The sequence below is a fragment of the Rhyacophila brunnea genome, unplaced genomic scaffold (genome assembly GCF_057557595.1).
Source record: "Rhyacophila brunnea isolate RB1 unplaced genomic scaffold, BYU_Rbru_1.0 scaffold_24, whole genome shotgun sequence".
Taxonomy (NCBI): Eukaryota; Metazoa; Arthropoda; class Insecta; order Trichoptera; family Rhyacophilidae; genus Rhyacophila; species Rhyacophila brunnea.
In genome coordinates, this window is record NW_028232904.1 from 20,396,776 (window position 1) to 20,412,951 (window position 16,176).

The 16,176-nt window shown below is 34.3% G+C and overlaps 1 protein-coding gene across 1 annotated transcript; it reads left to right on the forward strand.

Moving 5' to 3' along the window:
* Positions 1 to 11,944, forward strand: LOC147069170 (decapping and exoribonuclease protein-like). Its single transcript, XM_085951010.1, has 4 exons — positions 1 to 605; positions 2,777 to 3,023; positions 5,460 to 5,598; positions 10,461 to 11,944. The coding sequence occupies exons 1-4, from the start codon at positions 425 to 427 to the stop codon at positions 10,704 to 10,706; spliced, it is 813 nt and encodes a 270-aa protein (XP_085807136.1). The 5' UTR covers positions 1 to 424; the 3' UTR covers positions 10,707 to 11,944.
* The last annotated feature ends 4,232 nt before the right edge of the window (positions 11,945 to 16,176 follow it).

Below are 16,176 nucleotides of genomic sequence, written 5' to 3' on the forward strand. Positions count from 1 at the left end.
ATGACGTCAAAATGAAAACAAAAGAAAAACAATAAACAAAGTGGTACAAACGTAACTGTCAAACTAAACAAAACTAAAAAAACAAATATTTAGCCATGGAATTAACTACGGATAGGGAGTCTTACAAAAACGATGACGTTATTAATTTTGGGAGGCCGAAAATTTGTGGAACTTTCAGCATAGGACCTGCAAGGAACTATATCTCTGACAATTCCCAATTGAAGTTCTTGCGCGGCTTGCCAGATTCTGACTCAAGCTATGATTTGAATCGCAACGTCGTAAAAACAATAGCCAGCATACTACAGCCAGCAAGTTCTTGTGTCACTATCTGCGTGACTATCAGGAACCGATAAATGTTTTCGACAAATCTCCAGTATCCTTGGAAGATATCCCATTTATTAGTTACAGAGGCTTTCTCAGAGAGATGTCGTCTATCCCATATCAATCTGCGGAGCCTCATCGTATATCGGTCAGCTTATTTAGAGGTGTGATCTACATGCATATGCTGGATTATCCTTACATGAAACAACGCCGAGAGAAACCTGATGAAAAGGAATCTAAGTGCTATGCATGGGGGTTCAAGTTTGGACAGTATTTATTGTCAGGTATGTAGGCTCTGATTAAGTTTCTATCCATAAATAGTACATGTAAGTATCTCTTCTCTCTTCTTGGTCGTACACTCATGGCTGAGGATCGTGACCACTTTTTAATTTTGCCATCCTTTCCATCTTTCTCGATCTTCCGCTTCTCTCAGGGCAGAATGAATGATGCCCCCAATCAGTTCTTTCACTTGGTCGCACAGACGCTCTTCCTCCGCTTCCCCTTCCCTGGAGGCCACCTAAAACTACCAGTCCTCTCCAGGTTGTCCGGTCTGCGCTGGACAATATGTCAAATAAACTGCAGAATGCGTCTGACATATTGTCGAGAGCCGAGCGTTGTTGTCAATCATAAAGGCCTACCGTACAACTTCAACGGACGCGCCCCCTGTCTTGGCTGGGGTCCTCCCTCTTGATCTGCATGTACAGTTACGCGGCGCATCCACGATGCTCCTCAAAGGCTAGGAAGCGGATGTCGGTGACATATCCGTGTCCGACCCTAATAGGATCATATGGGCTTCCACGGAGTGGAGGTTTGTATTAACAGATTTTATTTTTACGAGTAATGGATGTCAACCACTTGCTCAACCTATTAGGTCCATACTCTGACTCATACACAAATTGAAAAACAATATGACGTGTACTTGCCAGACCCAGGATTCAAACCTGGGACCCTTGACTCAATAGGCCGGTGTTTAAGCCACGCGACCATTGTGGGGGCAAGCACATATATTATAATTGTATATGTTTTTCCAAATATCAAATGGCAAATGGAGATAACTGCTTTGACTCCAGATCATTACACAAGTCAATCCTTATCAATCTCATCTCAAAGGCATCAATTGCCTTTCGCTCCCTTGCCTTCAGGGTCCATGACTCGACTCCTTATAAAAATATAGAGAACACTAATGTTTGCACAAGCATCATTTTTGTGGCAATCGGAATTCCCCGATCCTTCCATATAGTAGTAAGACGTGTCATCGCATTTTTTTCAATCTGTCTGCCTTCTTATTTCCGCTTCACATCCGCCTTTTCCACTAATGGTCGATCTGTTTCTAACGTTTCCACTGTTTCTAAGTTTTGGAGTAGGTATACTTGCTGTTGGTAGAAGGTTAGCCCGATCGAAAACCATTAACTTGGTCTTATTCCTATTAAAGTGTATCCATCATCAAATTGCCATGCACAACTACATATTCAAAATTTTTAACTGTCCTGAAGTAATGTAGCGACTTACTATTAGAGTAAATTTGTGATGTGTGTTAATCTCACTTAGTTGGTCGACCTGCCATGGCGGGCTCCTATACCTGAGTCCCCAGGCTAGAGCCCTGTCAGCCCCCCTTGTGGAGGCCATGATTGACAGTGTAGACTGTAGGCCGTAGGGTTTGCTACTGTCCGACAATAAGAAATCAGCGATAACAGGAAGTCACTGTATTCGCTAATAAAATACCTCTCAGTGATGTACCTGTCATGGCGGCAACGCATGCAACTGGCGTGCCTAAATAATGTATATGAAACGCCTAGTTTCAAATTCCCTTAAAAGGTTTTTGAAAAATTTTGAGTTAGATAAGTATTTAGATGGATATTTTTGTTACCTATATGATGGCCAGAGATTGATCTTTAAAAAACACAAAAAACCGTCAATACGTAGATATGATCAAAAATTAGGGTAAATTTCGAAACCCGCTTAAATGGTTCGATGTGCTTTTCAAATACCCCTAAAATGGAAACGCCAAAATAGTCTTTAGAATGTACGAATTAAATAATAAATACATAAAGTTCACAGATTTAATAGATATGAGTTTTTCTCATTTTTCTCAAAACTACCTAAAATCGTTTTAGGGGGGTTTTGAAACTAGGCGCTTCATATGCTTTCCTTTTAGATGAGACTTTTCCTTCGCAATAAACCAAAAGTTTACTAATAATAATTCTAACAACACTCTTGATTGTTTTAGAAATATTATTATTTTAAAAAGCTTCAAATTATGTAAATTGATAGATCCAATGAAATTATAAATTTGGAGGCTAATTCCTCATTTGAAAACGGAAGTATAATAATCTGTACTGGAGGGGGTTGTTAGTTCACAGTTTTAACACATGGACAAAAAGTTGTTTGATAAATGATAAAATTATCGCTTGCAATATAAATTTGGTACCTAATGATGTCAATGTATTCTTTTTAGACAAGTCAAATACAGAACCGAGTATGGAGTCGTCTTTGAACGAGTCTGGCGATTTCTGTTGTGTCTATGAAACAAAATTGAACAACCATAGACTTATATATGCCGCTGAAATGGATGGACTGTTGTGCAATAAATCTGATGATATATCAAAGTCAGAATTGACCCCTGAAGTACTAAGGAATTGCAAATTTGTTGAATTGAAAACATTAGAACATATTAAAACGTCGACGCGACGTTATAAGTTCCGGTAGGTAATAATTATGATTTAACAAACCATTTTACGAGGAGCAGTAGTTAGCCATTTTATTAATTCCTATCCAGGTGATGGCAGTGGCGAAGGGTGGTGTTAAATATAGTAATAAAATGCTATGACGCATTTAAAAAATTAATTATCTCGGTGTATGAAACATCAAAAATTTTATAACTTTATCCTCTCAATGTTTCCATCAGCCAGCGGTGAAGGGCGGAGGTAGGCTGTTAAGATCCAACATAAATAGAGTGCACTAAACATTATCAGTTGTACGTATTTGTTTTCATTGAACTGACTACAAATTGCAGATAGTGTTGGTCAGTTTTTAAAATTCAATTAAACCCTGCATTATTAACCAAGCCATAATAAATAATTGAATAATTGTCAAAAAATATTTTTCTATACATAAAATTATGCATGATTTAATGGCATAATTTTAGATATATTACGTGTGATTTTTTGATCGCAATGCTATACGCTCATCTTATTCCAGTAAGACAGCTCATGGTGAACTGTACTACGGCAAAATGTAATACATACCATTGGCGAGGGCTGGAGGTAGGCTGTTGAGATCTGACATATAAAGCGCACCCTAAACTTTATCAGTCGTACTTATTTGTTTTTGTTGAATTAAGAATACATATTTCAGATGGTGTTGGTTAGTTTTTTTTAAATTCATTAAGGTTATACCTCAGTTGAGGCACGGTCTAAAAAGATCGTGGCTAGGCGATGCGCGGATTGCGGGTACAAATGACGCATGTCAAACGAAATATAATTTGTCAAATAAATCCAACATGTGTCCATTTAATGTTCTGTTTATTATTCTATCAGTAACAATAATAATACATTCATTGACATGTTTTCTTTTTAAAGTAAATGGGTAACGTTTTTAGTCATCTTTACACGATTTAAGAATTAATACGCCCGTCGCCGACACGAAACAAATTGACGTGCTTCCGGCTCGACGTTCTCTCTCCGAATGGCAGCGAGTCAAAAATTTCATTGCGCCTATAGTTGAAAATTATTTGCCGTTTCACCGATGTATCACCTTAAGCCCTGGCTAAACCAAATCATCGATAATAAATAATCTTCTATCTACAAAATATCTAATAAAATGATGTACAATTTAATGACAAATTTTTAGATGTTTTTTTGCTTATTAATATTATCTATTATGGCTTGGTTCACACATCTTTAAAAACTAACTAACACTATTATTTCGTCACTGTTCTGGCAGAAGACACTAATTCTAAAAAATGACATATTGAGTTAGTTATACCAAAATGTTCCTTATTTCAAATGTTACTGTCTGGAAACCTTAATAAATAAACAGTCTTTATTTTAAAGTCATCCTTTTTAGTTCTTCTTCTTCTTCACGGCGCTACATCCCGGGGTGGGATTTGGCCTCCTCCACAACCGCTCTCTCGCCACACTTCTCCAATTACCGGGTCTTCCTACATGAAGCCAGTCCACTTCTACGGTGTCAGCCCATCTCCTTCTTGGACGGCCTCTGGGTCTCTTCCGTTGGGGTAGCCACTTCGTCATGATCCTTGGCGCTCTAACTTCAGGCATTCTCTCCACGTGTCCCGTCCATCGTAGTCTTTGGGACTTACAGTATCTTATGATTGTTTGCTGTTCAATCAGTTCTTCCAACTCGAGGTTCATTTTTATTCTGTAGTTCCCATTTTCCAACGTGGGTCCAAAGATTTTTCGGAGTATTTTGCGCTCGAAGACAGTTTATTTGTTTTCCTCGTTTTGAGTCAAGCACCAAGTCTCACAGCCATAAGTGACCACTGGCTTTATAATTGTTTTATAAATTAGTAGTTTACTTCTTCAGCCTAGAATTTTCGACCCCACCAGTCGCTTGCAGGCATGCCAGCATTTATTCCCGGAGATAAGATTTTTATCTCCTCTGCTGTCTTATTTTGGGTATTTAGGCTGGATCCGAGATACGTGAACTTGTCCACCCCTTCATATGCATGCTGTCCTATGTCTATATTCTGCAGCGGTACCTGATCGCGTGTGCTGACCATATACTTAGTTTTTGACTGGTTTATTTGCAGCCCAGCGTTTTATTATTTAATAAACTCACATGATAGACCATTTCAAACATTTTAAAAACTTCAAAGTCAAATTACTCAAAACTAGTATTCTCCAGTTAGTGTGTTCTGCCAGAACAGAGACGATTTGTAGTCTTAGGTTAATGAAAATAAATACATAATAATATCTATGACTGCCAAAGTTTAGTGTGCACTATTTATGTCTGATCTGAACAGCCTGCCTCCACCCTTCGCCACTGATAGGTATAATTTACATGTAACCACGACCACAAATGTGTTAAATTTCATTGTTGGACTGAAATCCACCCATTGAAAGTATGTACCTACTCCATTAATTTCTCTCTGTTTAAAAAAAATATTGTTATGATTTTAGGAGGTACACAACAAAAAGATGGTGGCTCCAATCATTGTTCGTTGGTGGGAAAACAATATTGTGTGGCTTCAGAGATGATAACGGAATTGTCAACAAACTAAATTATTACAATGTGTCCGATTTACCGAGAATAAGCAAGGTAAAGGTTGTAAATGCACTTTTAATATAGCAGTCACATGAAACTCTTGCTCTCTACAGAGATTTTTATTTTGTTAGATTGTGTTACATTGGTGAAGACTCAATACTAGGCGATTATTTAAAGTCTACCTTTTTAAGAAAAATAGTTTTTAATTTCATATTAACCTATTTAAATAATCACTTTTCTTACATTCTATTAATTTGCCAATGACATCTGTCGTATATGTAGGAATATATTATAAATAAATACAGATTAAAGGTTTAAAAAATATGCCACAGCGCTCCATCTGTCTTTGTTTTTATTGGATTATTCGCTGGGAATACCGATGTTATTTTGTACGGAGTTTATGTTACGCGACTTCAACAAGTCTATCGCAATGTATGCAAAATGATAGGCCCTGATGGCTAAGCTTAAAATCTTTGCGTATACTATTATTGTCTATGATTGCAGCTTTGTTCAAAAATAATTGGGTAATTTAAAAAAAATATTTCTATGGCATTCAATCGCATATACCTACTTAAATATACAGTTTTTAAAAATATTTTTTTTTAATGATTTTTGATGCGTATAAATGTTTAGGAAAATACATTGTTTTGAAAGTTGTCAGGTGTATTTTTAAATGTATCTGAAACCGTGGACTCACAATATTGATTGTTGAAGTAGAGATGGCATTTAAATTGGATTTAGTGGTATATAATTTGCTAGTAATGTATCCATACAATACATTTCTTAAATATTGGGGTCATGCAAGGATGTTTTTTTTTTTTTTTTGAATTATTAATAACCATGTCCTTGCTTTTTCGTACAAGGTGGTTGTTAGTAATTTTGAACAATCACAAACACCCAGGCTTTGAGAAAAACACATAAATGTTTTTGTCATGACCGGGAATCAAACCCAGAACTCTCGGGTTGAAGGCCAGCGCCTTACCCAGTGCACCACGAGAGCCGCCTTAAAAAATACTGTATAAAAATGGGGAGGCAATTTTGCGCTGCCTAGGGGTGGCATTTTGTCTAGGGACGTCACTGAGTATAGCTGACAAGTGTGTTCATTTAGGTCTCCTCATCCTAGGTCTTTTTAAAAGCCACCCTTCGCCGCTGTTATACATTAATGGTTCAAGCTTTATTGTAGAACTACATCTGTTGTGGAGTCAGGTTGTAGTAAATGAAAGTACAAGCGAATACATCTGATGGCTATCGTGATGTGATGTCACCGTTAGCGAAACCATTCGGCGTCTGTTTCATCAGGCATCAATATCAAAAATGAGTCCCAGAATATTGCAATAATTCTGAAGTGAAAAAAAATCTTGTCTGTAGTTAAATATTATTTCAATATATTATTTACGACCTGGCGCAATTGATTTTCGTAATATTTTTTAGTCTCGCACTTGTTTTGACTTGTGCCATATCGTCGCTATAGGATTTGTTTCCCGAATATCCATTTTTGTCGAAATCGACATTTTAATGCAGTTCAATTTCTTTTATCGAACTCTACCGAAATCATTTATAAAAACAATATATTTTTATCTAGGAACAGAGATATTTTTTTAAAAAACCCGAATACGCCATGTTTTACAATTACTCCGTGGTTTTCTCCCGAATGTCCAACTATTCGTACCTGAATATCCAAGTTAATTTCGGTCGAAATATATCTCTGGCTGAGTGTTTATTTCCCGAATATGACTTTAGCCAATCAAACCGCGCTCACGCCGTGCATCTCGCTCCCACATTCACGCTGTCTAGCTCTAAAACAATCACGCCCACTTTCATATTTTTCCGCCGTCTGGAGACTTCTTTCAAATTTCGTCTTATTGATATTGTTTTTAACGTTACTATTGTTTTAATAGTGAATTCATCAAATTTGAAGAGATCATTCATAGCTGATACACCACCAGTTCGCCCTGAACTTACAATAGAGTTGTGGAAGTGAGTATTTCAACCTAAATAACTGCATTTTGTTTTGATAAATGACACAAAATCCCAACGGTTATATGAATTCTACAGTATGACCCGGCAACTACTATGACGTAAAAAATAATTCATATTTCAAATTATTATTAATCAAACATTGTTTGTCTTTATTTTACTTTTAATCTAGGTATTTCTATGAAAATAAAGGCGATGCTATTATTTATTTTTGAATGCGCTGATAATTAATATTTTAATTTAATATGTATGTTAGTAACTATTTATTTGGTGGATATTATATACTTAGGATATTGGTACCTACCTAATATTAGCAGCCAATGGTAATTAATTTATACATGCTATTATTTTGTGTTGTTGTTCCTTACAATAGTAAATATATAATATTTATTTGGTGGTTTGTAATAAGTTTAATTGTCAATTATAGAAATATATATATATATATAATAATATACAGATATATATAAATAGATTTTTTTTTTTGGAAAAAGTATTAATATAAAATTGTTAGCAAGTACGAGTAAGTACCATCATAAAATATTGGAGAAATGACCGTGACGTCGGTTAGTAATTGAAGTAGTAGATACCTTATAATATATTTTCTCAGAAGTGATTTAAAAAAAATATGTAAGTATGTTCAATTATTAGAATGGTACATTCTTAAATCTCGTGAAATATTCGTTCAATAAAAAAATAGTTAATTACTTAAAAACTATTTTATTACTTAATCCGAAAAAAAACCGAAAAAAGCGATTGCCGCGTGTTATTATTACATACGAACTTGGATAATTACGATCATTAAGTATTGAAATAGTAGAGGTAATTATTAACAATTATCGTGTAAATAAATATAACATTTGAGGCGCGTACTTTTTGACCACTCAGTAATCTGTGGGCCGTGCAGCAATACGCTACGGTCTTAAATCCCGAACGTCCATGTTTTGTCCCGAATATCCATTATTCTAAGAGAGCGCTAAAAATTTCCCGAATATCCACAGTGAGTACTTGTAAATAAAACGCATTTTCTGTGCATTTAATGATTTATACCAGTATATTATTCTTGGAATCTATTCTTAGATAATGTTGCAATCATACAGTATAGAAAGAATGATTGTTACATCTACTGATATTAAAATATACGACAGTGAAATTTGTTTTTCGTCTCCTGTAAAATTGACATTTGGTCTATTCGGGAAACAAATCCTATAGCGACGATATGCCAGGAATCGTCATAATATTGTGTGGAATAAGGTGCGTACAATCTTTCACGACCTCCCACATATTATAGGAAAGTTATGAATGTTATTTTATCGGTTTCTTACAAAGTTATATTATTTTACAACGTTTTTCTTAGCTCGTATTCTTATTTGTCCGGTACAAATCTTGCAGTCGATTTTTAATTAACTTCCTGACTAGCTAGACATTTGAAACTTTTAGAATATATCAGAACACGATGCCAATGCATTTTTTAAATACTTTTAGCCAGTAGTAAGTACTTTAAGTAGAATTGAATTCATTTTCAGTTAATTCTGTTTTGTACGAAAAGTTATTTCGACACCATTGTGACATTTCAGTATTATTTCTATCAAGTACAAATTTTTTTGATCGTTTAAGCTAGTCAAGATTGATTGAATTCAGTCTGATTCAACAGAAAATTTAAAAACGTATATAAAAAGTTCTTTTTATCTTGTAATTATTTATATATGGCATTTATTTTGTTATTTAGTTAGTTAATGAAATTTTTTCACATATTTTTTATTTTAAAGTGAATACATGTATGGAGAAAATCATAAACTAAAATGTCAACGAATGTTTCCTTATTACATCCGAGATCTCGCTATTTACGTGATCGTAATAACCAAGTTCGACTGTACTATGTATTTGAATGATACAGTATCTTCTCAAATATCCTATTTGGAGGTAAGTACAATATTTTTACAGCGTAAAGTTAGGATGTAGACGAACGTTTTATGTATGTTTTTCAGGATTTGAACCCGTATATCCACTGGTATCGCGCCAATAAGCTTTAACCAATTGAGCTACAGGCCTCCTACTTAATTACGATAATTTAAACTTGTCAGTTCTACATGAAATGCTTATCAAATTGAATATCAAATCAAATTTTAATTGCCTTAATTACTAACCGACGCCCGGCTCTCGCCAAATATTTAGTTATACCGTCTATTTGGATTTGCTAACAATTTTTAATAAACCAATTCTTTTATTTAACGAATAATTCACTAGATTTGAGAATGTAACATTCTATAATATTGAACATACATAACTTGAAAACATCTCAGATATATCGCACCGTGAGTGTAAAACCAAGGCATCTGCAAATTTTTCAATTTCGAGATTAAATGCAAAACAACTGCTAAAGTCGTGAACTTGATAAAGTAAAAGTGAAGTAACTGAAAGAACATGCAATATAATGTAGATATAAACTAAATATTATTATAATAGATTGACCATATTTTGTTGAATATTTTTCATTTCACTTTCGTAGAATTGTTTATGATACTTTTTATTATGCTTTGTTCGCACAGGCCGCTCAGGCTTGCCTCGCATCTCGTATCACGAAGTCGCAACTAAAATTCCCCCCATGAAGAAAGCTGAGAAACTTAAAATAATTCAAGATGTCGAAATTTTTTTTTCTATATATGCCGCATTTATCATTTTTTTAGGGTCCCTTGAAATCGTAGAATCGGGGTTCAACCGTATATGTGGAATGTTACATTCTCAAATCTTATGAATTATTATTCGTTCAATAAAAGAAATGGTTTATTAAGATTATTTTTAAGTTAATTGCCTCAAGGAGAAAACCATCCAATTGTATAGGTGCAAACTTCTATAGTAGGTTGTTGAAAAGAGGGTCTTATGCAGTGATTACGTAGACACCTTTTTATAGGGCTTATCACCAGCTATTTTTTACTTTTCAGACATACTGGCATCCCAACGTTTGCATTAACTTCTGCGACGGTTTTTTAACATTCGTCAAGAAGTGCCTGGCCCAGGAGTTGCAGCAGAGACACGGCGAGTGCCCGGACGACATCAGTAATCTCCCCAAGGTGGACCTGCTCTTTGAGAGATATCCAGAAAGTAATGTTAAACTGCGCGCGCAGCCGTCTGATGAAGACATATCTGTAATACCGCAGTGGTACGTCGATCTGTTTCCAGATCTATGACGGACACTTCAAAGTGAATTACATATTTTGGTGCAAGTCGGTTATGGGAAAGCCAGGCGGGAACCGCGCTAATTGCCATAGCCGATTTTGGCAAAATTCAAGAATGAAGACCTAACCTAACCTAACAAATAATCCAGTATATCGGCTATTTTCAAAATGTGTTTGCCGCTGGCTTCCCCGTAACCGACTTGTACCCATATTTTTAATGTAAAGAAGATCATCAGATTACAGTGGTGAAGGGTGAAGGTAGGCTGTTAAGATCCGACATAAATGGTGCACACAAAATTTTGTCAGTCACACTTATTTGTGTGAAAAAAGAAAACACAGATTAAGGTAGGTATACGACATCTTACGCAATTTTGCGGGAAGGAAAAAAAGACATGCTGACTAGCGATTCCAATCCCGGGATCCCGGACTATTTTCGATATCAATGAATCCCGGGATTAGTAGACATAATCCCGAAACTTTCGGGATTGATTTTTTTATCAATTTTTATAGAAAATACAATAAAATAAAAATGAAAATATAACGGAAAAAATACTTTACATTAAATAAAATAAAAAAAAGAAAATTATAATATTTTCAACCAGTGTGAACTCAACTTGATGCTTAAATTAGTATGAAGCCATAACATGTCATATGAAATGTAATATGATGACACAACAACTTTACACTTTGTGGAAAAAAATCAAACACTGATGTTATTAATCTTAATGTATTTGCCATCAATAAAAGTTACACTGATTAATTGACTATTCAAATAATGTAATAGTAACAATAACAGCTAAATTCAACACTGGATTCTATTTTTAGTTTGTTTCTTCAATCATCATTATGTAGCATGTTTAAGGTGATTCATAATGTTTTAATGGATGTTAAATGCATTAAAGTCTGAACTCTATCATAACATCCTGGAAGTTGATGCATGTGTCGTTAATAAAAACTTTATTTATTATTTCTCCTTTTAAAATAATAACAATTGAAATTTGAAAATATGCCTGGGTACCTACCAAAATTAGATCCAGATCAAATTAGAAACACTTGATGCTTTGGTATTACTTCGGGCATATTCAGAATAATGTGTTAATGACTTAAATCTTTAATTTTTTCTATTGTATGTATTGTCAACACAATGGGTTATTTTTTATTTTAATTGAATTTGTATTTGTATTTGTTATCTTTTCATAAATAAATAAAACTGTTTTACTTTCACATTATTATTTATATTACAATATTATTTACTCCATTAAACCTATGTATTTCCAAGATTGAACGTACACAATATTAACATAAATGTCTTAAATAGTATAAATAATTATACTTACTAGATTTATTTTTGACCGATTTTATCAACGTTATTTGTATATATAAAAATTAAATATTATGTAACTATTGAAAAAAATGCCAATCCCGGGATCGTCAAATTATAATCCCGAAATCCCGGGATTGGATTCCCTAATGCTGACATTAATGGCTGTCAAAAAATTCTTGCCCAACCATTTTGTTAATATATACTCACTTGGTAGTGTCCAGATAAAAAAAAATAATGTTTTACTATGTCAATAATTCTTAGTGAAGCCATCACATTCCAAATTTAAAAAAATATTTATAACTTCAACATATTTGTTAATGGTCAGGCACGGTTTCGCTATTCTAGCATTTTGCATTAAAAACGTATTAAATAATTTTCAATTTAAATACAATTTATTTGGATTTTAGTTAATCACTTTTGTTTTAACTTAATATTTTTTATAATATACACCTATGTACTGTTCTTTGTAATATTTTAAATTATAAATATATACAATATGTTTTTTTTAATAAACCTGTGGGAGTCATGGTGTTATGGATGACGACGTCGATATTTGGTGGTTGCTTTGATGGATAGAGGAGCGAGTTTTATTTTGCAGCGTAAACAGTCAGTACACGAGTATGTTACAATATTTATGATACTGTTCCGAGGTCAAAGTCTCGGTAGAATGAGATGTTGTGCGGAGAGATGGAGACTGAGATACCCACAGACCGGGAACTTATATTCGAGTGACCTGCCCAACGAATTATGATCCGCTATTTATTGACGTACTCACAATCAAAATAATATCTTGAAAAGAATATTTAGGAAATAATTATTATAATTGAGTCAGCTACTCTATATGGAGTTTACGTCATTTAATATGGCTGACTATGTGGAAAACAAATATTACGGAAATTATAATTGCAGTAAGCTATTTACTGAGTTTGCCATAATTGGACACTACGGGAAATGGATATTAAAGAATTTGTAATTGCGGTCAGTTATCTAATACCCCCGATCAATATGCTGACACGGATTGAGTTGTTTATCCCCATAAACCATTTCTTTTATTCAACAAATAATTTACAAGATTTGAGAATGTAATATTATATTGAATATACATAATTTAAAAATACATATATCTGAGGTACTAGAAAAGATTTTTTTGAAAAAAAATTCCTCTGATGGAACTCAAACCTGTAACCACTGGATTCGCGCCAATCCGGTATTTAAAATTTTATCAGACTGACGCCCCCCATCTCGTAGCACATTTCGAACCTTTAAACGAACATTGTCAGTCAGCAAAATATGCCGAAATGACCAGAACAATGAGGTTACCTCACGCGTATCGTGCTACATTGCCAACCACATGACTCAATGAACACTTTTCTGTATGCCTACACATTTTCGACTCACGTCAAAATGCATGGTCTTTAAGGAAGATCTCCGGAACTGGTCGCAATGGAAGTTCTTGTGAGGAATATCATTCAATCATGCAAACTAGGGCTTCCAATTAACTGGAGGAAAAACACTACCCGGTTAGCGGTTATTTCGCGAATAACTAACCGGGTAAACGGTTATAACCGTCGTATTTAAAAAATGAATTTTCAAGTATTTTTGATATTATTTTTTGCACATTTTTTCTCTTTGACTCTACAATTAAACGTGGATTTTAGCCACCTCTCGATTAATGAGATATAACATGATATGTTATCCACTTGCTGAACCTAATGCGTCCACGCTCTGGGGCCTTATGTTAGAACTTGCGAGTCCCAGTCGCCCGGTCGACATGACATCATATGACATTATCACCTTATGTTCTAACTTGAGACATTAAGTCACCCGACGACATGACGTAATTGTGACGTAAGCCAATACACGGTCGAGGCAAGCCGCCCAACGCACACGGCTCAAACATGCTGAAACACCTATTTGTGTATGGGGACAATTGATAACGCCGGTGTTTGAGCAGCGTTAATTTCTCGAATGCTATTATCACTCCGGTAGTACGTCACAATGATGTCATATGACGTCATGTCGACCGGGCGACTTCAACTCGCAAGTTCTAACATAAGGCCCCTGGATCCAAACACATATTGAAAAAGATCATGTGACACAATAATTATCACTCGCTCATGCGGGTACATAATATAAATAATTATAATATAATATTTTGACATTTGTTTTTGATAGCATTTGGTGCCTAAAACTTATAATTGTTGGATAATAATAGTTAAGTTTAGACAATTGTTTGACAATGATTGCCCAAAAGAAGACCAATCTCACCATTTTCATGACGAATGGGAAATTGGGGATTTAGCTGGGATGATAAAATACAAGACGTGTTGTTTACTATGTAATGCCTCACTATCTTCAGCCGAATACACAAGTTGAAGAATTACAAAGGTAGAGTGTGGTAGATGACCGCATTCTGATACTGGATAATGGATAGTTAATCACAGCCTACTTCAAATTGGACATGCCTGGCCTATGGGAAATTAAGTCGTTATAAACATTGCCTACTTACTAATTGTTCATCTTTTTAAATTATTTGGAATTTTAATAAACAATAATCCACAGTTAGTCAGCAATTAATACTAAAAGAATTAATTATTATCAGTACATATTATGCACCTGCCTTTCTTTTTTTAATATGATTATAATTTCGTACTAACATGATAGATACAAAAAATAATTTTTCAAATAACACTTATATACTAGGTACTAATTTATTTAAAAACATATTAATATCACTTAAGGCTATACCACAATTGGACGTATTACTGCAAACAAGATCCAACCCTCATGTGTAACATGTTGACAAAATTCAATATTAAATTTGAGGGATTATCGATTTAAAAAATATGATTTGTGATTATTTAATTTAAACATCTGATGGGATACTTTAATAAAATCAAATAATCACATATCATTTTAAATCAATACTAACTCAAATATTGTATTTTCTCAACAAGTTACACGTAAGGGTTGGATCTTGTTTGCAGAAATACGTCCAATTGAGGCATGGTCTAAAAAGATTGTGGCTAGGCGATGCGCGGATTGTGCAAATGACGCGTGCCGAACGAAATATAATTTGTCATATAAATCCAACATGCGTCTATATAATGTTCTATTAGTAACAATAATAATATATTCATTGACATGTTTTGTTTTTCAAGTAAATGGGTAACGTTTTTTAGTCATCTTTACACGATTTAAGAATTAATACCCCCGTCGCCATCACGAAACAAATCGACGTGTTAACAGCTCGACTTTCGCTCTCCGATTGCCAGTGAGTCCAAAATTTCATCGCACCTATAGTTGAAAATTATTTGCCGTTTCACTGAAGTATGCTCTTAAATAAAAAGTGGTTAGTCAATTAGTTTGTAATCTCTTTTTAGAATTTCATAGCTTGATATTTTAGAACATCTTATCAATGACAACATAAATCTTATTACATACTTACAACAAGGCAGTAATGAGGGTATATTATTTATTTTGTAATCATTCAATAATAAAAATAAAGACACTTAAAAAGAGCATACATCAAAAAAATATTTTTCCACGATACGGTACGCCATGGTAACATAATATACGCACATTTTTCTATAATCTAACATACCTACTTAATATGTTACCATTTTATTTTGACGTTTGTCATTTAGATTGAGATTATTTACATATTTACAATATATTTTTATAAAGGAAAAATTATTTACGTGCAAGACAAGTGTACTCAATTTGGGGGATTAGGAGCGTACATAAGTGAAATGGCACATAATTTTCAACAGTATGTGGGACCTAATTTCGGCCGCGTTGCCAGTCGGAGAGCGATAGTCGACCTGTGAGCACGTCAATTTGTTTCCTGATGGCGTCGGAGGAATATATTCTTAAATCGTGTAAAGATGACTGAAAATTCCGCATGTACTTGAAAAAGAAAACATGTCAATGAATATACTATTATTATTACGAATATAATAATAAACATAACATTAAAAGGACGCATGTTGAATTTTTATGACAAATTATATTTCGTTCGGCTCGCGTCATTTGCACAATCCGCGCATCGCCTAGTCACGATCTTTTCAGACCATGCCTCAGCTGAGTTATAGCCTTAAGCAAAAAAACCCAAGTAGCTGAGACACATTCGTAATAAAGGCAGCCGCGCTATTATTT